General features: G+C 49.7%; 1 protein-coding gene across 2 annotated transcripts; it reads right to left on the bottom strand.

The window, feature by feature from the left end:
• Window positions 1-374: 374 nt before the first annotated feature.
• On the bottom strand, window positions 375-4,121 carry LOC309838567 (large ribosomal subunit protein uL16-like). 2 transcript variants are annotated; one of them, XM_082679722.1, is made up of 2 exons: window positions 4,073-4,121; window positions 375-1,079 (listed from the first exon to the last, which is right to left on the bottom strand). In XM_082679722.1, exon 2 carries the CDS (start codon window positions 1,054-1,056, stop codon window positions 412-414), a length of 645 nt encoding a protein of 214 aa, XP_082535848.1. In that variant the 5' UTR covers window positions 1,057-1,079; window positions 4,073-4,121; the 3' UTR covers window positions 375-411. The 2 variants fall into 2 exon arrangements, with proteins under 2 accessions (XP_082535848.1, XP_082535849.1); XM_082679723.1 differs by lacking the exon at window positions 4,073-4,121 and adding an exon at window positions 1,185-1,197.
• Window positions 4,122-20,019: the final 15,898 nt, after the last annotated feature.

The raw sequence follows: 20,019 nt of genomic DNA on the forward strand, positions 1-20,019 counted from the left end.
GGGCAACTATGACGCTGTCTAAGGGGGTGGTGCTCTCTCCTGACCCCTTACCTGGCCAAACTCCAATTCACTCCTCCCACTGCGACAGGAGCCATTTTTTGTTTTAACTCCATATCTGGACATTTTACTCTTCTGCTTCGAGGGCTTCTGTTGTCCACCAGGCTCTTAGGAAAAAGCCCGTCTGTAATGAGTGCTGCAAGACCCCTCAGGTGCACCCCGCCCGTCGCCCCCTTCTTCACTATGCCCCTGCCACACTGGCCCCCTTTCCATTCCTAGAACAACCCAAGCCTCCTTCTGTCCCAGGGCTGTCACCTGTGGCCAAAACTCTTCTTCATTTACTTTTTTTTTTTTTTTTTTTGAAGAAAGTAGAGTTTATTAGTGGCCATAGGTGGGGAGGGGGCGCCAAGGCTCTCACGAGTGCAGGGCCCGCCATTTGTCCAGGGGGCCACGATTAGGGATGTACTTGACCCCACAGCCATCCGGAATGAGCCGCTTTTCTGCCACCATGTTTTCAAACTCATCCGCATTAAACTTAGTAAATCCCCACTTCTTGGAGATGTGGATCTTCTGGCGGCCAGGGAACTTGAACTTGGCCCTGCGGAGGGCCTCAATCACATGCTCCTTGTTCTGCAGCTTGGTGCGGATGGACATTATGACCTGGCCAATGTGGACCCTGGCCACTGTGCCCTGGGGCTTTCCAAAGGCACCACGCATACCCGTCTGGAGCCTATCAGCTCCAGCACAGGACAACATCTTGTTGATGCGGATGACGTGGAAGGGGTGGAGCCGCACTCGGATGTGAAAACCATCTTTGCCGCAGCTTTTCACCATGTACTTGTTGGCACAGATACGGGCAGCCTCCAGGGCTTCAGAGGAGAGCTGCTCACATTCATCCGACACCACGTGGCCACAGAGTGGGAACGCATCCACTTCTGCCTTCTTCCGCCCCAGGTCAAAGATGCGGATCTCAGCATCAGGGACACCTCGGCAGAAGCGAGACTTGGGGTATGGCTTGTTCTTGCAATACCGGTAACAGCGGGCGGGGCGGCGGCCCATGGCGACAGCAAGATCTTCAGTGGCTGCAACAAAACATACAAGATCGAAAGAGCAGTCGAAGACAGGCCTTGGACTAGAGGAGAGAAACGGCGAGGGCACCGCACGAGCCACGACCGCCGACTACTCACCGCGCCGAAGGGAAAGAGCTCCATTTACTTTTGCACCTGGCTCACTTCTCATGTTTGGGGTTCCAGCCAAAACGTCACTTCCTCAGCCGAAAACCTTCCCTGACTCCCTCCCCAGACTGGGTTAGGTCCTTCAACTCTGCCTCTTCTTGGTCAACTTTCCACAACTATAATTCTTTTCACTTGTAAAAGGAAAAGGTTGGATTTGCACACCCAACTTTCTTTTTTTCTTTTTTTAAGGGAATTTCTTTATTTTTATTATTTATTTATTTATGGCTGCATTGGGTCTTCGTTTCTGTGCGAGGGCTTTCTCTAGTTGCGGCGAGCGGGGGCCACTCTTCAGCGCGATGCGCGGGCCTCTCACTATCGCGGCCTCTCTTGTTGCGGAGCACAGGCTCCAGACGCGCAGGCTCAGTAGTTGTGGCTCACAGGCCCAGTTACTCCGCGGCATGTGGGATCTTCCCAGACCAGGGCTCGAACCCATGTCCCCTGCATTGGCAGGCAGACTCTCAACCACTGCGCCACCAGGCAAGGCCCCCACACCCAACTTTCATAGTAGTGTCAGTCACAGTAGCCCAAAGGTGGAAACAACCCAAACGTCCATCAGTGGATGAATGGGTCAATAAAACGTAATATGTGCATATAATGGAATATTATTCAGCCTTCAAAAGGAAGAAAATCTGGCACGTGCTCCAACATGGTTGATCATTATGTGAGTCTCTCGGTACCGTCTGTCTGTCTTCCTAACCGGACCCTCAGCCCCATGAGGGCAGGGACCTGGTTCTCTTATCCACATTGCTATTTCCAGCACTTGGGGTAGAGGAGGCTTTTAGTCAATATGTGAGAGAAGGAGATGCAGAAAGACTCACAGAGAACAGAAATGAGGGACCCCGGGGCCCAGGAGTCTCCGTTTCTGTCTCTTCAGCTCTCATAGGCCCTGCTGTCCATTGATTTTGCTGCCTGTGCTTGGATGCACGGACATGTCATTGCAATCACTTTACATGAGGTGGCACAGGGCCTTTCTGTTCCTGGAGTGCCGGAACCCCCCCGGAAACCTTCCAGATGATAATGATAATGACAACAAAACTCATAGGGCCAAGCGATCGTGAGCCCGGCGCTGGTGTGTTTTTTAAAGACAATCTTCATGTCAACTGGATACCCTGCCCACCGTTCAGGGGAGAACCTAGAGGTCCCGTGAGGCCTGGCACAGAACTAGGAAGTAGCAGAGGGAGGATTCCGGCCTAGCAGTGCAGCACCAAAGTCCACAGCCTAACTGCTATACTGCATTGAAACGCCCCCCCACCCCCGGCCCCGTGAAGGGTGGCATAAATGTCTGTGGAATAAAGATGCAGGAGGCGAGGTGTAGCTGAACGGAGAAGGCTCCTCTCCCCTCCGGGCTGCTGCTCCCCGGCCCCCCCCCCCCGCGCCTTCCCATCCAGGCGGCATCTCTTTTGCGTTGCCCACCCTGAGGAGCCCTGCCCTGGACCAGGTGGGAGATCCTGTCTCGCTGTGGCTTCCGCGGGCCCGTTTGACCCTCAGACGAAGCTCAGGTCTCCAACTTAGCCCCTATCAGAAAGAAAAGTGTTATTTCCACGTCCTTCCAACTGTGACTTTCCCAAGTCAGGGATTTTCCAGTTCCCACCCGGCTGCCTTCGGGCTCTGACTTTCCTGGGAAGAGCCCCTCTGGAAGGGCTCAGGAAGCTGACTGATGCAGGAGAGCGAAGGAAATGAAAGCAGAGGCACCTGCGAGGATTCCGTTCCACATCCACCAGTTTCACTTTCTTTCTTTAGACGCGGAGTTCCAGCCCCCGCCTCCCTCGCCCTTACTTCTCTTTGCTCCCCGTGTGGATCTCAGCACGGCTTCTCTCTCTCCTCCCGTTCCTGCCCTCTTCTCCCCGCCTCTCCACCCCTTCTCTCTCTTTCCCCAGTGACAGTAGTGAGCACCTTGACCTTGGAAGCAGCAGTCCTACCCTTTGGTCTCCTTTCTCTTCTTGGGTAGGCAGCTTTTCCAGGATCAACGCCAAGGCTGCCCTGCAGACACCAAACTTTTTTCTCTTTTTCGATCCAAACTCAGAAGTTATCTTCCGCGGTGACTGCTAGCATCCCGTACCTCCGGGAGGAAGCCGGCGCCCCCTCGTGGCCGGCCCGGGATCTGCGCTAGTTTTCCAGCCATTGGTGCTCCCTCACCCTCCCGAACACACTGTTCTTTGGTCATTTCAGGCGGCCGGCTTTGTCCTGGGCACTCGTCGAACCAGTTGCCTAGCTGAACTGGTTTGCTCCTCCTCGGCCTGAATCCCCGCCCGCACGTCCACATCTTTGACCGTTGCTGCGGGCCCGAAGCCCCCTGCGCCCCGGTCGGAGCCACGCTTCCTTCCTCTTCGCTGGGGCTGGCTCGTGCCTGCATGTGACACACAGCTTCCGGGGAACCCTGGCCCCTCTGGGACAGCTTCCCGAGACCCCTCATCCTGCCTCGGCATCGCACACTCTCCACCCGCGCCCCCATGGGACCCCCTTCCTTAAACAAACTGGCTTCCGCCCCCCAGAACTCCACACTGAAAGGCAGCAGCCCTCGAGGGGCCACTCCCTAGGGGCTCCCCACCTGCCCGGCCCAGCCCGGCCCAGAGGCCCCTCCTAGCTCCGCCGGACACGCCCGCGCTCAGACGTACAGGCCCCTCTCCTCGGGGGCGCGCGCCACCCAGCTCCGCCTCTTTCCAGCCACGCAGGTACCAGGCATGGCCGCCAGGTGTCTTCCCTGTGTCCAGCCTCTTGTGCTCAGGCCCCTGGGTGACCCATCGCACTTCTCCACCTCACAGACCCCCAAGGACCCCTGCTGCCCCTTCGTTCCGGCCACCCCCCACCCCCCAGAGCCACACCCTGGACCTTGTCCTCACCCAGAAATGTGCAGCCTCCAAATACTGGATTCCAGCTTCTGGCCCTGCGAGCCGCCTTCCGGGCCCTCCGGCTCTCCCTCCCTCGCTCCCCTCTCCAGGCCCGGAAAGGCCAGGGCACGCCCCGCCCAGCCCCTCGGGACACCGGGCCCCGGCGGCCACGCTACCCACCTCCTTCACAGGGCCCCAGGTCAGCAGGTGAACTGACTTCTCAGAGCCTCGTGGGCCCTGCCGCCCACAGACGTGCCTGCACATCCCCCAGGCGAGCGGAAACCTACATGCAAGAGCATAAGGGAAGCTGACCTTGTCACCGAGGCTGCCAGCTCACTTGAGTCCTCAAACTACATGTCCCCCCCTTGAACTTGGCGGATCCCTCTGCCACCCTTCCCCACGCTAGCGCTCTTCCCCAGTGCCCGACCAGACCTCCACCACTGTTTCTGTAGGCAACGCGGCTGGAGGATTCTGCCAGAGGGTAAGGGGCCATTTCTCCTGTTCAAGGCCACCACCTCCAGCTGTGTGTGCTCTTTTTCTTTTAAATTAATTTTTATTGGAGTAGAGTTGATTTACAATGTTGCGTCAGGTTCTGCTCTACAGCACAGTGAATCAGCTATGCCTGTACATATATACCCACTCTCTTTTAGATTCTATTCCCATATAGGTCATGTGTGTGCACTTGGGTCTGTTTCCTGCTATCTCCTTCTTGACCCTGCTCCATCCTGTCTCTCTGTCTCTGTCCCTGTCTCCCTGTCCCCTTCTCCCTTGGCTACTGGGCTTGCCAAGAATAGCCTGGTGAGACCAGTGATATGAGTCCAATTGTGTCCCCAAAGAAGTTATGCCCAAGGGCTTCCCTGGTGGCACAGTGGTTAAGAATCCGCCTGCCAACGCAGGGGACACGGGTTCAAGCGCTGGTCCAGGAAGATCCCACATGCCGCGGAGCAACTAAGCCCGTGCGCCACAACTACTGAGCCCACGTGCCACAACTACTGAAGCCTGCGCGCCTAGAGCCCGTGCTCCCAACGAGAGAAGCCACTGCAGTGAGAAGCCTGTGCACTGCAACGAAGAGTAGCTAGCCCCTGCTCGCCGCAACTAGAGAAGAAAAAAAAAGCTCGTGCGCAGCAACGAACACCTAACATAGCCAAAAATAAATAAAATTAATTAATTTTTTAAAAAAGAATCACATTGAGCATATTAAAAAAAAAAAAAAGATATGCCCAAGTCCTGACACCCACTACTTGAGAATGTGACCTTATTAGGAAACACGGTCTGTACAGAGAAAATCAAATTAAAATGAGGTCAGATGGACCCTAACCCAATATGACTGGCGTCTTTATAAAAAGGGGAAATTTGGACGGAAGGAAGACGATGGCCATGGGAGCGGAGTGATGCGTGTACAAGCAAGGGGTGCCCAGAGTGCTGGCAAACACCAGATGCTGGAAGAAGCAAAGAAGGATCCTCCCCTAGAGCCGTCAGAGAGGGCGTGGCCCTGGCCGCACTTGAATTAGGACGCGGAGCCCCCAGAATGGAGACAGTGCATTTCCATTGTTTGAAGTCAGCCAGTGTTGGTACTTTGTTACAGCAGCAGCCCTGGGAAGGTCAGACAGCTGGGGAGGCGATGCCACGGTCAAGACCGTCAGGTAAAGGTTCAGGATGCTCTGGTGGGCTCGTCACACTATTTCCCAAGGGTGACTCACAGCTCCCTGGAGAGAAGCAGGCTGGGACTCAAGGGCCTGGGCTTTCTTTTCCTTTCTTCTGTGTTTCCAGGAAGCCCTTGGAACAGATGTAGAAACAGCTCTTTCCATCCAGCCTGGCATCTTGCTTCCAGAGGCAAGAGGCTGGGCAGGCCAGCAGGTTAACATTTAAGCAGGCCTGAGCATGATGCTCTCATGTGAAAACTGGGGCCTGGCAACTGGCCTCCTCCCAATCCCAATTCCCCATCCCCCATCCCCCCACCATCTCCCCATCGCCCCTCCCCCCCGGGCCTTGAAAGAGGTCTGAATTATATATTCAGTCAGTACTCGTCCCTCGCTGTTAGCACTCGGGAAGCAGGGACCCTGTCGTATTCATCTTTCTGGTCTGGGGCTCTGCTCCTAGGAGGAGCTCCCAGGTGTTTGGTAAAATGAATTTGTGAAGCAGTTGTGGAGTCATCCGTCAGGTCCACGTTGGAGCAACAGGACACAGAGGACCTTTACTCGGGGGAGGGTTTCCAGCCCCCTGTTCTATCAGGCTCCTGCCAGCAGCCCCTGGCAGTAGCCGTGTGATAACAAAGGATCCCACAGTTTTGCAGGAGACCCACAGCCTCTTTTCTCCCAAGCTCTCACCTCTCGGACTCCCAGACCCAAGGCGGGGCCGGAGGGGGCGGATGTTGATGTGGGACATGAGCAACTGCGCTTTCAAGTGACCTGTTGGCTGTCAGAGCTTCTCCAAGCCAGCGTCTGACAGGTAAATGCAAGATGCTTTCCATGTTCCCAGGGCCACAGTCGGGGCAAAGTACCCCGATGGGTGGAACAGAAGCGTGGAGGGTCGAGGAACATGAGTGGCCTCAGGTCACATCCCCACACGGGCCAAACAGAGCCCTCGTCTTGGTCTCTCGGTGTGACAGCAGTTGTGCTCCCGCCTGGAAAAAGCTTTACCGTATTTACATGTGATAAGGACGTTACCGTATTTACATGTGATAAGTTCGTTGCCGTATTTACAAGTGGTAAGTGCCACCCCGACTGGTTGAATGACTGAGCGCTGAGTGGGAATCCCATAGATCCTTAAGCATTTATTGAGCCTTATTATCTGCACACTGTGGTGGGGAATCAAAGGCAAAAGGCACAGTCACCAAAAAAAGAGTCAGCTTGTATCAGAGAACCAAGACTCACACAGACCAGCACAAACGGTGTAGGGAAGAGGGGTTGGGGGCGCAGGCTTTACAGCCAGACTGGGTTCCAGTCCCAGCTCTGCCACATCCAAGCTGTGTGCGCCCTGGACACGTGACTCAACCTCTCTGTGTCTCAAGTTCTTTAAAAGTAAGACGGGAATGATACTAATCACCGTACCCACTTCATTGACTGAATAGAATATGCGTGCAGCACTTAACCCGTGTTAACTGTGGTGGTGATGATTATGATTGACTATACTGTTAAGTGAGATATTATATATAAAGTGCTAAGCAGTGCCTGGCATTTATGAAACACTCAGTAATATTAATTGCTATTACTATTATGATTACTATCATTTTTATTTTTACGTCCTGAATTAGTTTTCTATGTCTGTATAACAAATCACTCCAGAACTTAGCAGCTTAATGCAACAAGAAACATTTATTATCTCACTTATTATTAGTCTCTGTGGGTCAGGAGTTCGGCAGCCACTTACAGCTGCCTGGTCCTAACTCAGGATCTCTCAAGAGGCTGCAGACAAGCCATTACCTGGGGCTTGACTAGGATCTGCTTCCCGGATGGCTCACTCACGAGGCTGGCAAGTTGGTGCTGGCCGTTGGCAGTGGCCTCAGTTCTTTCCCACGTGGACCCCTGCGTGGGGCTGCTTGAGTCCTCACAATATGGCAGCTGGATCCTTGCCTGCAAAATAATCCAAGAGAGGCAGAAGCCACAGTGTCTCTTATTGTTTTTTATTGAGCCACAATAACCTACTAGCTATGGGGGTCGACCCTGTTCATTTTGGGAGGGGCTACACAAGGGTGTGAACACCTGGAGTAGAGACGCATTGGAGGCTGACCACCACCACGTCCTAAATTGTGTGGCAGAGACTATAACTTCCATAGGAGTTCAGATGAGAGGGAGAAAAATGAAGGTAAGAGGGCTTAGGCAATGCGTGGAGGTTTTAAAGCTAGATCTTGCGGGGTGTCCGTCGCCACTTCTTTTTCCTCAAATTCCTTGTTTCTGTGGCACTTGGACAGAGAGGAGGGTAGGACTTTGATAATCAGAAGGGCAAAGGGGAGACAGGGGAAGTAGGAGGAAAATTTTAAAAGAGGTGAACGGGATTTATTTAAGGGATAGTAAAAAGGAGACTAACATTGGGAAGGAAAAAACTCCAGAAATAGGGTGAGAGAGGCAGCCTGGGCTGCCTTTTGCCAAGGAGAGTCGCAAAAGCCAAGTAAATAGGCATAAACTAGCTGGAGTAGAAAGTAAACGTTAAGGGCATAAGGCTTTGGAGAAACATTTTCAAAATGCTTGCAGGCTTGTTTGATGTGGGACATTTGAGGCTAAAGAATTCTCAAAGGTGAAGAATGTTTTCCTCTAAGGGGGCATTCACTTCAATGCAAGCATGGCCTGGGGGGTCAAGGCAATACCAGGAACCAGACTTTAATAGCTTCCTTATATCAGGGTAGGAAGCGCAAGTTGATAAGAAAGTTGGAATCGAGCATCCCAGCTGGAGAGGGACCTCCCCAAAGGAAACGTTGGAGTGGGAGATAGTCTATGTTTACATAGTGCTCGGGCCATGCCTGCAGTTTATACAAACTGCATCCTCGAGCCGCCTGACCTAGAAGAACCCACATCTGGTGCCCAGCCAGTGCCTGGAGGAACTGCCTGCCCAGCCCCAACCAGCCCGTGAGTGCATAGCTGCTTGGATGCGCCTGGGGAAGAGGACCGCTCTGCACACACTGGGGCCATGACGGTCACGTACGTGTCCCCTTTGTGTCCCGCACAGAACTACCTGCAACCCCTCCAGTTAGGTTCATTCATCAGGACAATAAGAAAAGCTCAGAACGCCCACCTTCCCGTTCTCCCTCTTCCCTTTCCCTTCTTTCAAAACAATTCAGATCCCATTCACCTGCTTTCCGAGGCCCCAGCCGAGCTCCCAGGCTGGTAGATGTGCTCTAACACATCAGCTGTCCCTGTTCCCCACTTAGCACTGTGATGGCTAGTTGGCCACTTGGCCTCGCCCACTGCAACCTTCCCGTAAACGCCCTCCCCTTCGTACCCCACAACACGCGGCACAGTGCCCGGCCCATGCAGACGCTCCCCACGTGTCCAGACCAGGCAGTGCTAGGCTGGCTTCACCCTCTATAGGTCAGTCCCTCCCTGTGTGCCAGCAGCCACAGGCTTGCTTTTGACCTGGACCATCGCAGGAGGAGACTGGACATCACAGTGACTCAGGCCACAGGAGGATTAGAGGAGCCCGGGGTGGCGGGGGGGGGGCGTGGAGGTGGGGGGAGCGGAGTGTGGAGGAGGGCTTGGAGGGGGCGTGGAGGGGGCGTGGTTAGGTCGGGGAGCTGTCCTTTCCCTTACAACATAGCAAAGCCTCAAGTCACGTTAGAAGTCATGCTTTCAAAGATAAGGTGACCATATGTGCGTGGGTTTATCTCTGGGCTTTCTATCCTGTTCCACTGACCTATCTTTCTGTTTTTGTGCCAGTACCATACTGTCTTGATTACTGTAGCTTTGTAGTATAGTTGAAGTCAGGGAGCCTGATTCCTCCAGCTCCATTTTTCGTTCTCAAGATTGCTTTGGCTATTCGGGGTCTTTTGCGTTTCCATACAAATTGTGAAATTTCTTGTTCTAGTTCTGTGAAAAACGCCAGTGGTAGTTTGATAGGGGTTGCATTGAATCTGTAGATTGCTTTGGGTAGTAGAGTCATTTTCACGATGTTGATTCTTCCAATCCAAGAACATGGTATAACTCTCCATCTGTTTGTATCATCTTTAATTTCTTTCATCAATGTCTTATAATTTTCTGCATACTAACACCATACACAAAAATAAGCTCAAAATGGATTAAAGACCTAAATGTAAGGCCAGAAACTATCAAACTCTGAGAGGAAAACATAGGCAGAACACTCTATGACATAAATCACAGCAAGATCCTTTTTGACCCACCTCCTAGAGAAATGGAAATAAAAACAAAAATAAACAAATGGGACCTAATGAAACTTCAAAGCTTTGGCACAGCAAAGGAAATCATAAACAAGACCAAAAGACAACCCTCAGAATGGGAGAAAATATTTGCAAATGAAGCAACTGACAAAGGGTTAATCTCCAAAATTTATAAGCAGCTAATGCAGCTCAGTAACAAAAAACCAAACAACCCAATCCAAAAATGGGCAGAAGACCTAAATAGACATTTCTCCAAAGAAGATATACAGACTGCCAACAAACACATGAAAGAATGCTCAACATCATTAATCATTAGAGAAATGCAAATCAAAACTACAATGAGATATCACCTCACACCAGTCAGAATGGCCATCATCAAAAAATCTAGAAACAATAAATGCTGGAGAGGGTGTGGAGAAAAGGGAACACTCTTGCACTGCTGGTGGGAAAGTGAATTGGTACAGCCACTATGCAGAACAGTATGGAGGTTCCTTAAAAACTACAAATAGGGCTTCCCTGGTGGCGCAGTGGTTGAGAGTCCGCCTGCCGATGCAGGGGACGCGGGTTCGTGCCCCGGTCCGGGAAGATCCCACATGCCGCGGAGCGGCTGGGCCCGTGAGCCATGGCCACTGAGCCTGCGCGTCCGGAGCCTGTGCTCCGCAACGGGAGAGGCACAACAGTGAGAGGCCCGCGTACCGCAAAAACAAAAACAAACAAACAAAAAACTACAAATAGAACTACCATATGACCCAGCAATCCCACTACTGGGCATATACCCTGAGAAAACCATAATTCAAAAAGAGTCATGTACCAAAATGTTCATTGCAGCTCTACGTACAATAGCCCGGAGATGGAAACAACCTAAGTGTCCATCATCGGATGAATGGATAAAGAAGATGTGGCACGTATATACAATGGAATATTACTCAGCCATAAAAAGAAACGAAATTGAGCTATTTGTAATGAGGTGGATGGACCTAGAGTCTGTCACACAGAGTGAAGTAAGTCAGAAAGAGAAAGACAAATACCGTATGCTAACACATATATATGGAATTTAAGAAAAAAAATATCATGAAGAACCTAGGGGTAAGACAGGAATAAAGACACAGACCTACTAGAGAATGGACGTGAGGATATGGGGGGGGAAGGGTAAGCTGTGACAAAGCGAGAGAGAGGCACGGACATATACACACTACCAAACGTAAGGTGGATAGCTAGTGGGAAGCAGCCGCATAGCACAGGGAGATCAGCTCGGTGCTCTGTGACCGCATGGATGGGTGGGGTAGGGAGGGTGGGAGGGAGGGAGACGCAAGAGGGAAGAGATGGGAACATATGTATATGTATAACTGATTCACTTTGTTATAAAGCAGAAACTAACACACCATTGTAAAGCAATTATACTCCAATAAAGATGTAAAAAAACCCAAAAAAACAAGTCATGCTTTCCCAGGGAGGGTGTGAGGGGGGTGAAAAACTAGCCAGGGAGCCGTTGCAGCCTCAACTTTTCCTCCAACTTCTGAAGTCTTTAATTCAGCTCCAGCCTGGACCCAGCACCTCAAGGAGTTCCCTAGAATTAAGGAGTGTCTTTCACAATCTCAGAGACTCTGGGCAAAGTCCAGGGTCACCGTGTGATTCAGAGGGTGGAGTGGATGCTATAAATTATATATTTGCTTAAAAAAAAACAAACCATAAAAAAAAAAAGAAGAACAGTCTCGTGGGCCCGGGCTCAGGCATCTGTCTCGGGCAGTTGCTTTCTGACGGGCAGAAGCACCCTGGTTCCTTAAACCTCTCAGGGTCAAGCCAGTCTCCCAAGCGGGCACGCGGTCCCCAAGCCTCCTAGCATGTCTGCCTCTGTCCTTGCCCTCACACTATAGAGGCTCGTGGCTTTCCAAGTCCTGTGGAGGCTGCCTCTGAGGAGTCTCCGGACGGTTCTGTTCGCTCTCACGCCAGCCAGGTACTGTCCCTACACACCTGAATTACTGCAGCCACCTCCAAGCTGCTCTTCCTGGCTTGGGCCCCCTCCCTCTCGTCCCCTCACGGGCACCAGCGCCAGGTGCATCAGACTAAAACTGCACGTGGCGCCCGCCCCCTGCTCGAGAGTGTTTCTGTGCTTTCTACTCAGCGACGGAATAAAATCTCAGCATTGTGACCTGACACCACCATGCCTCGTCCACCTAACCTGGCTGATTCTGATCAAACCGACGGCTCCCACGGTGTCCTGGGCACATGCCGGGCACCTGCCTGCAATGCCCTTCCTTTCTCTGCAAACAATCATTCCAGGCTTCCGTGCACCTCCCATGGTTTGGCCCAGGAAACAGCCACTAGCTCCAAGTAGCTTCTGAACACTTCAAATGTGGCTCGTGACACCGAGGAACTTAATTTTAAATTTTATTTAAATTTTAATTAATTTAAATGTAAAGACTGAAAAAAAATTCGGCTCAGGTACTGGGAAATGTTTACGTCTGTTGGGAACAATTTGGTTTTGTGACTCTATTTTTTCAACTGTAAATTGTATGAAGTCTAAATACAGGCCAGATGTCCTCAATGAAAACTTAGCATCTGAGTTGAGATCGCTGCAAATGTAAAAACATACACTGGATTTTGAAGACTTAGTCCAATATATTAGAATGTAAGATATGTCTGTAATAATCCGTACGTTGATTACGTGTTGAAATATTTTGGATATGGTGGGTTCAATAAACTCTATCGTGAAAATCAATTTCACTTTTTTTTTCTAATGTGGCTACTAGAAAGTTTAAAATTACGTCTGTGGCTTGCATTATATTTTTATTAAACAGCCACGTTCAAAACTCTAGATTCCTGAAGCAGTGATCAGTAGAGTACATTTAAAACTTAGCATACACAACTTTGTATTTTTTTTAAATCTCCATATTTATCTAACAAAATCATTGACCACCTTCAATCCCCAACACCTAGCAGCAAACGCTACATTATCTGACACCTATGTGGGCAAGGCACTCTGTCAGGCGCTTTACATGTTACCATCATACTGAGCCCTCTCGGCAACTCCGTGACGTGTGGGCATAATTAGCTCCATTTTTCAGATAACAGAAATGAAGGTCTGAGAGTTCAGGTGGGTTTTGCCAGGATTCTCATGGTAGAGGCGTGAAGCAGCAAAGCTGGGATTTGATCCCACCCCTGCCTGCCTCTCGCTGCTGCTCTTTGCGGCCCCAGCTCATGTCTGATAGGCGTGGGCAGCCACGAAGGAGCTGCTGCTGAGAAGGGCGAGGGCTCAAGTTCTAGTTTCTCCTGGCCCACACAGGCAAACCCTGCCATCCTGCTTGCCGGCTGTGAGCAGGCCACTTGATCGATGTGCAGAGGGTGACGGTGTGTCCCAATCACCCCACCCCGTGCACACCCTTCAGCTAGTTCAAGTCACTTAACAACTCATAATGTGGTAGTGTCTGGCAGTGCCAAGTTAGAGCATGTAGCGCGATCTGGGACCCTGCTTCTGACATGCGGGGCTGAGCCATGAGTCCCTCTAGTCACCGCACATGATCCTCCCAGTCCTGGAGGGCTGCAAGTCCAGCTGGCAGCCCTCAGAAACGCGGGAAAACAATCTGGGAGCAGCAGGTGGTGCCTCTACTGATTTAAATCACCTGCTTCGATGCTGAAGGTACCAGGGAAGTTGGCTGTGTCCCTCGTCTCGGGGCCACATTCTGGTGCAGTGGGTGAGGGAGGGGACAGTTACAGTTCACTGGGACCAAGACTGGGATGGGGGATGGTGGGTGAGGTTTTGCTTGAAGGGCCTCACATCCTGCCTGAGGTGGTCCCACGGAACCCCATGTCCCCTTGGAGCTGGGTTTAACTTGGGGTCACTTCCTTTGCTTCCCCTCAGGCCCTGAGCAGAAATCCAGGGTAAGGGAAGAACTGAGGTTGGGCCGAAGCGCGCGGTGTGTCTGCTGTCGCACAGAGCACTCTTTGATCTCTTGCCCAGGGTGGCCTTGGGAAGGACGGCGATGCTTCTGCCAGAGGCGCGGAAGTCCCCGGCCCGGGACTGGCTAAGGGATGACTTCTACGCCGTGTTTCGGCCGAGCATTCATAGGTTTCCCCGGGGGGACCCAGTTCAAGGGCCTGGGGAGTTGGAGGTTTTTGAGGTCTAGTTTAGGCCCCATGTCTGTAAAATGGGGCAATTTAGATGGTATCTCATTACACCCTCCCAGCCAGTACTGCCCTAGCTCCAGGCAAGAGAAGCCCCCTTGCCCCCGACCTGTGCTTTAGAAGGTCCTGCTCTGACGCTCTTCTGCTGCAGTCCCTACTCACAGGGTGAGGCCAAGGGACCCACCCATAGCCTGTGCTCCCCCCCACACTAAATGCACCCACCCCTAGGGCAAGGGGTGTCCAATGGAGGCTGTAGGGAGGGGTGTGCACAGAGCATGGTGTGTGGGCTGAGGCATTCCCTCATCCCCATGACCTTGATGACGCAGCTGTTGCTTTATCAGTTGGACAAGCAAATACTTTTTTTTTTTTTTTTTTTTTTTTTTTTGTGGTACGCGGGCCTCTCACTGTTGTGGCCTCTCCCATTGCGGAGCACAGGCTCCGGAAGCGCAGGCCCAGAGGCCATGGCTCACGGGCCCAGCCGCTCCGCGGCACGTGGGATCTTCCAGGACCGGGGCACGAACCCGCGTCCCCTGCATCGGCAGGCGGACTCTCAACCACTGCGCCACCAGGGAAGCCCAAGCAAATACTTTTGACTGAAGGAAACATGGTGACACAGACTAAAAGCCTGCTCTGTCATTTTATATAACTCCCCCCAAATACTCTGAGATTATTGCACCCACTTTACAGATTAGAAGACAGAGCCCATGCTCTGAATGCACTGTGCTGACATCTCCACTGGAACCTCTGCCCTCTGGTTGAGGTGATTCCTTACCTGACACTCCTGGTGCTGTTGAAAATGAATAAACCCCGCCCTACTTCAGAGTTCAGATTTGGGGGACAACATCCAATATGCATGTATTTTTCTCACTGTTGTTATCAACAGACCCTGTTGGGGAAGAGAGACATCAGCGTCTGTGAGTGAATCTGAGCACAGGAGAGAGAAGAGATTTTTTTTTGTTCTCTTCTTTCTTTCTTTCTTTTTTCCTTTTATTGAAGCGCCGTTGATTTACGATGTTGTGTTAGTTACTGCTATACAGCAAAGTGATTCAGTTATACATATATATACATTCTTTTTTTACATATATTCTTTTCCATTATGGTTTATCATAGGATATTGAATATGGTTCTCTAGAAGAGAGATATTTCAACCATAGAAGGGAGAGCTCAGGAAATACCTGGGACGACGTTCTGACCAGCACAATATTGCTAAACCTTCAGAAGGTTTTTAAAGAAGTTTGGTAGCTTCGTCCTCAAATAATCTAAAACGGAATCTCTCCTGTTTGGGCTGAGTGCATTTGTTCTATGCTTTAATCCTCAGGACATATCTTTAGGTATCGATACTCCCATTTTACAGATAGGGAGGCAAGGCTCGGATACGTTAACTGCGTTCTCCCCAAGTTCCCGTACTCTGCACCCTCTCTGGGAAACGAAACGACTAGCAAACAATCTGATGTGCTTCGTGTGGTTTAACCGGAAAAGCAGATGACCTCAACTTGCTGCTTGAGGGACTTTTTCCTATTACCATTCTGTGTGTTAGCAGAAAAAGGGAAAGGAATCACAGTACAAAACCGCTTGCCACACAAAGAGATGCTGCCTCTTGCTTTTATCTCCTCTCTATCTTCTCGTGTGTGGGTCTGGCATGACCCTCCCACGGCCAGGGTACAGGCAGCAGCTGAAGCGAGAGAAGGACCTCTGTGGCCGGCGCTCATTTTCCAGACCTCTGACTGTGATTCTGATTCAGCAGTGGGTTCCTTTCCCTGAGTCCTGCCCTGAGCTAGCCCTCCTTTTCCTTAGCAGCTGACACAGGAGCTTGGAGACAGATACGTCGATGACATTATTTGCTCCAGGGATAGCCAGGCTGTCATAGTCTGACAAAGGCAACGTGGACTGTTTCTCAGTGCCCCTGGGTGAGCCCTTACTGCACGATGGTCAACACGTCCTGGCATTTATACTGAGGCAAATGCTAGGTCTATAGGCCATGACATGTGATGATGCCCGGCTAGCCAGCTAGCCGGGATCGTGGTTCCTGCTACTCCATGTTCCGAGGGGGGGAAAAAAAAATGCAGCAGCTGGACTGGGGGCAGAGGATGTTAATTTAGAGGAATCAGCTGAGATTTTGCACACTTAAACTTCTTTGGAGAAACAGAGCTTATGTTAGAGGACCTTTACCTGTTACCGGCAAGGGGCAGCCCATTTACAGCCAATAAAACATAAAAAGTCATCCTCACCTTGAAAAGCTGTAAGGGAAAAGAAAGGTGAGAGACTGAGCTAGGATGTTTCGAGTTTCCCAGAAAGAGTCTCAGATTTCCAACCAAAGCCCTGTGTTGAGTGTTATACAAATAGACTGCCCATAAATGCGTCCGATGCAGTAAGCAAGGTGTAAGGGTTTCTACGAGAGCTGGCGTGTGTCTTTCAGACACAGGCTTTTGACTTTGGAGAAGCTGAGTGAGGTCACAGCTTGTCAACACCAGCTCACGGATCTTTCTCGGAGGCTGAGAAAAACACGACCAGTAATTAAAATCATGTTCTCCTTTAATAACAACAGCAACAAAACCCACTGACAATGCAATTCCACATGCTGCATTTCATACAAAACTTTCCCCATGAGAGGCTTATTCTGGTAGGGGCACCACTGCATTTCATAACAAAAGAAGCTGCCTTTTCATATGGAACGCACGTTAAGGGAACATCTGGGGCTTCCGCCACCATGTAAATATTGCCAGAAGCGTGGGTCCTCTTTTCTTATTTCTACATCAACCACCTGGAACATTTTACAAACCAGAGCCTGAACTCCATCAGAGAACATCTTAGTAGAATCAGCCTAAAAGATGGTAAACTTTGAGGTGGCAGTTAGCCCGAAAGGGGCTGGGAAAACAGACCAAGCAACCACCCAACAAATAAACAAATAAACTTAACTGTTTGTTCCTTAAATTTGATCTTCATACACTTGGGCACTCGGGGAACTACCGCTTTTCGGCATATCAGAAAGAGCCCTGAGTTCAGAGTCAAAAGGGGGGATTTCTTAGTTCTGGCTCTGCAAGTAGCCAGGCTGAGGGAGGCTGTGCGTAGTACATCACTCAGACCTTTCTTCCCTCAGTTTCCTCCTGCTCTGGGAGTGACCTTAATGCTGGGTGTTCCTGTCAGGCTATTGTGAGCAGAGAATGAGATCAAGTAGGTCAAAGTGCTTTGCGGCAGTTAAAACATTACACACACACACACACACACACACACACACACACACAACTGTAAGGGATTTGTATTATGGGAGGACTAGAGAATTCCCTTCCTCCTGGGACAGAAAGGAAGATATGAAAAACCCATGCCTGTTTTACCTGTAAGAAAGAATTAGAACCCACCTATTCGTAACACTGATGATGAGACAGAAGACAGTACAGTAACGAGAACCGTGGATATGTCGTCATCCTTATTAGAAAATTAACACATGGTTTCACCATCCAGTAATGTGACTGATTTTTAAATAAACATATTTAAATGGGTGGGGTCCTGTCCTGAGTAGTGAGTAGTCACCTTGGCAGGTGATACACTTATTTAAATTATATGTCCCATCATTCCAAAAAAAACATTTTTGTTTTTAACTCTTCTTTTGGAATTGTTCCTAGAGCCTCTGGCGCATTCTTTCGAACATGTCTGAGGGTGACAAATTTTTGTCCTTTGTGGAAAATACTGATTTTTGTAAACAGCCCGAAGTTATTTGGCATGGAGTTTGGTAAACGGGCTAAGTAATGCCACTTTTTTAAAAACTGTGACTATAAGATAGGAAAACTTTCTTTCAGTTCCCACAGCAAGTTACAAATGGTTGGAGTTCCCTGGTGGTCCAGTGGTTAGGACTCCGTGCTTCCACTCTAGGGGGCACGGCTCAACCCCCGGTTGGGGAGCTGAGATCTGCAAGCCAAGCAGCACAGCCAAAAAAAAAAAAAAACACAAATAGTAGATTTCAGGAATCGACAGTATTGCTAGAAAGGATCCTTCATAAGGTGCCCACATTAGAGTAGAAAAGCCATCTGGAAATGCATTTCTACAATTTTAGTCACACCTTCATTATTTATCTAGCAAGACTGCCACTAGACTTAGAGTTTCCAGAAAGAAAAGAGCACTGCAACTAATTAACTGTTTAATCATTTTATCACAGCTCCTCTGGGCATCTGAACCCCTCATTTGCATATGGATTAACTGGCTAATACAGATGTTTCCAATGAATTCACATCTGGGTCTATTGAAAATGGAGTAGCCAGCCAATCCAATTCCAACCAACAAACTCTATATTCCCTTAAAAAGTTCAGAATTTATTTTTGGTTATGAAACTATCTGAAAATTAGAATATCACTAATATCATTACAACGTAACCTGAAGCAACAGCTAGAGTGGATTTGCTTCTGGTGCAAATAATTTAAACTGTTAGCACTACTTTAAAATAATCATCATCAGGGAATTCACTGGCCGTCCAGTGGTTAGGACTCTGTGCTTTCACTGCCAAGGGCCCAGGTTCAATCCCTGGTCAGGGAACTAAGATTCCACAAGCTGCACGGCCAAAAAAAAAACCCCAAAAACCATAATCACACTTCTATTCACTGAATATTGCACAATGTTAAATGAATCCAAAGACTTTTATGGAAACTATTGTTTTCCCTACTTCATTTTTTTTTATTGTGGTGAAATTTACATAACATTAAATTCATCATTTGACCATTTTAAAGTGTATAATTTGGGGGCATTTAGTTCATTCCCAATGTTCTGTGAATGAACCATCACCACTATCTAGTTCCTAAACAACTTCATCACCCCAAAAGGAAAGCCCATATACCCATTAAGCAGTCACTCCCTGTTCCCCCCTCCCCCTGCCCCTGGCAACTACTAATCTGCTGTTTCTATGGATTTGTCTATTCTGGGCATTTCATATCAATGGAGCCTTACCTGTGTGGCCTTTTGTGACCGGCTTTTTCATGTAGCATTAATGTTTTCAGGGTTCATCCACATTGTAGCATGTGTTAGTACTCCATTTGCTTTCACGGCTGAATAATTGCGTTCCATGGGTACACTACATTTTGTTTATCCATCCATCCATTGATGGATTTATGAGTTGTTCACCCCTTTGGGTTCTTCTGAATAGTGCTGCCATGAACACAGGTGTAATTTTTTTCTTTGAACGCCTGTTTTCATTTCTTTTGGGTATATACCTGGGAGTGGAATTGCTGGGTCACAGGGCAATTGTTATGTTTAACTTTCCGAGGAGTCACCAAACCTCTAGCTCATTTTAATGCTCATGTTTTCAAGGTGGCTTGATGACCAGACGGTTAGAAGCAGTTGGACAACTGCAGCCAGACTCCAGGCTGGGCCCAAAGAGGTCTCTTTTTTTCAGAAACACTGATTAGAGCAGCTGGGCTTGATCTGAGCCAAGCTCGTTCCAACAGAAGGTTACAGGCAGGGCTTGGAACAACTTTCTCTGCTGGTCTACATGTCACAACATGAACTGGCAGGGCGGGAATACCTTCCTGCCTCCTAGAGATCCTTGGTTCTCCAATTATGTTGCACACACTACTGGAAAAAGATGTTAACTAACTAACTGATAGGCTTCTCTCTTCCTGCTTTTGTAGAATTCAAATTAGCATCTAAAGTCCACATAGAAATGGGTGTTTGGGGGCCAATGCTATATCCCTGTCCTGGGCAGAGGTCTGTCCTCTCATGGTTGGAGAACAGAACTTCCCAAACACTAGCTGAGGCTACAGAGATATCTTGCATCCCGGGTGGACTTTTACCATCGATTCTGCCTGAAGGCATGGCCTAGTGCTTCTGACCCTATCAATCCACAGATACTGGAGTTGAACTGACCCTACTTTGTATATTGTAGCTTATCCACCCCTGTGGGCTCGGCCAGGACAACAGGAGGTAATCCTACTGTAGGTATTGTTTACTGCAGCCAATTTACCGAGTCATGAGGCTCCTCAGCCATTAACCCAACCCGGCCAGTAAACTGATTAGCACTGATTTTTAA

This window comes from Grampus griseus (assembly GCF_964374135.1).
Source record: "Grampus griseus genome assembly, chromosome: 20".
NCBI lineage: Eukaryota > Metazoa > Chordata > Mammalia > Artiodactyla > Delphinidae > Grampus > Grampus griseus.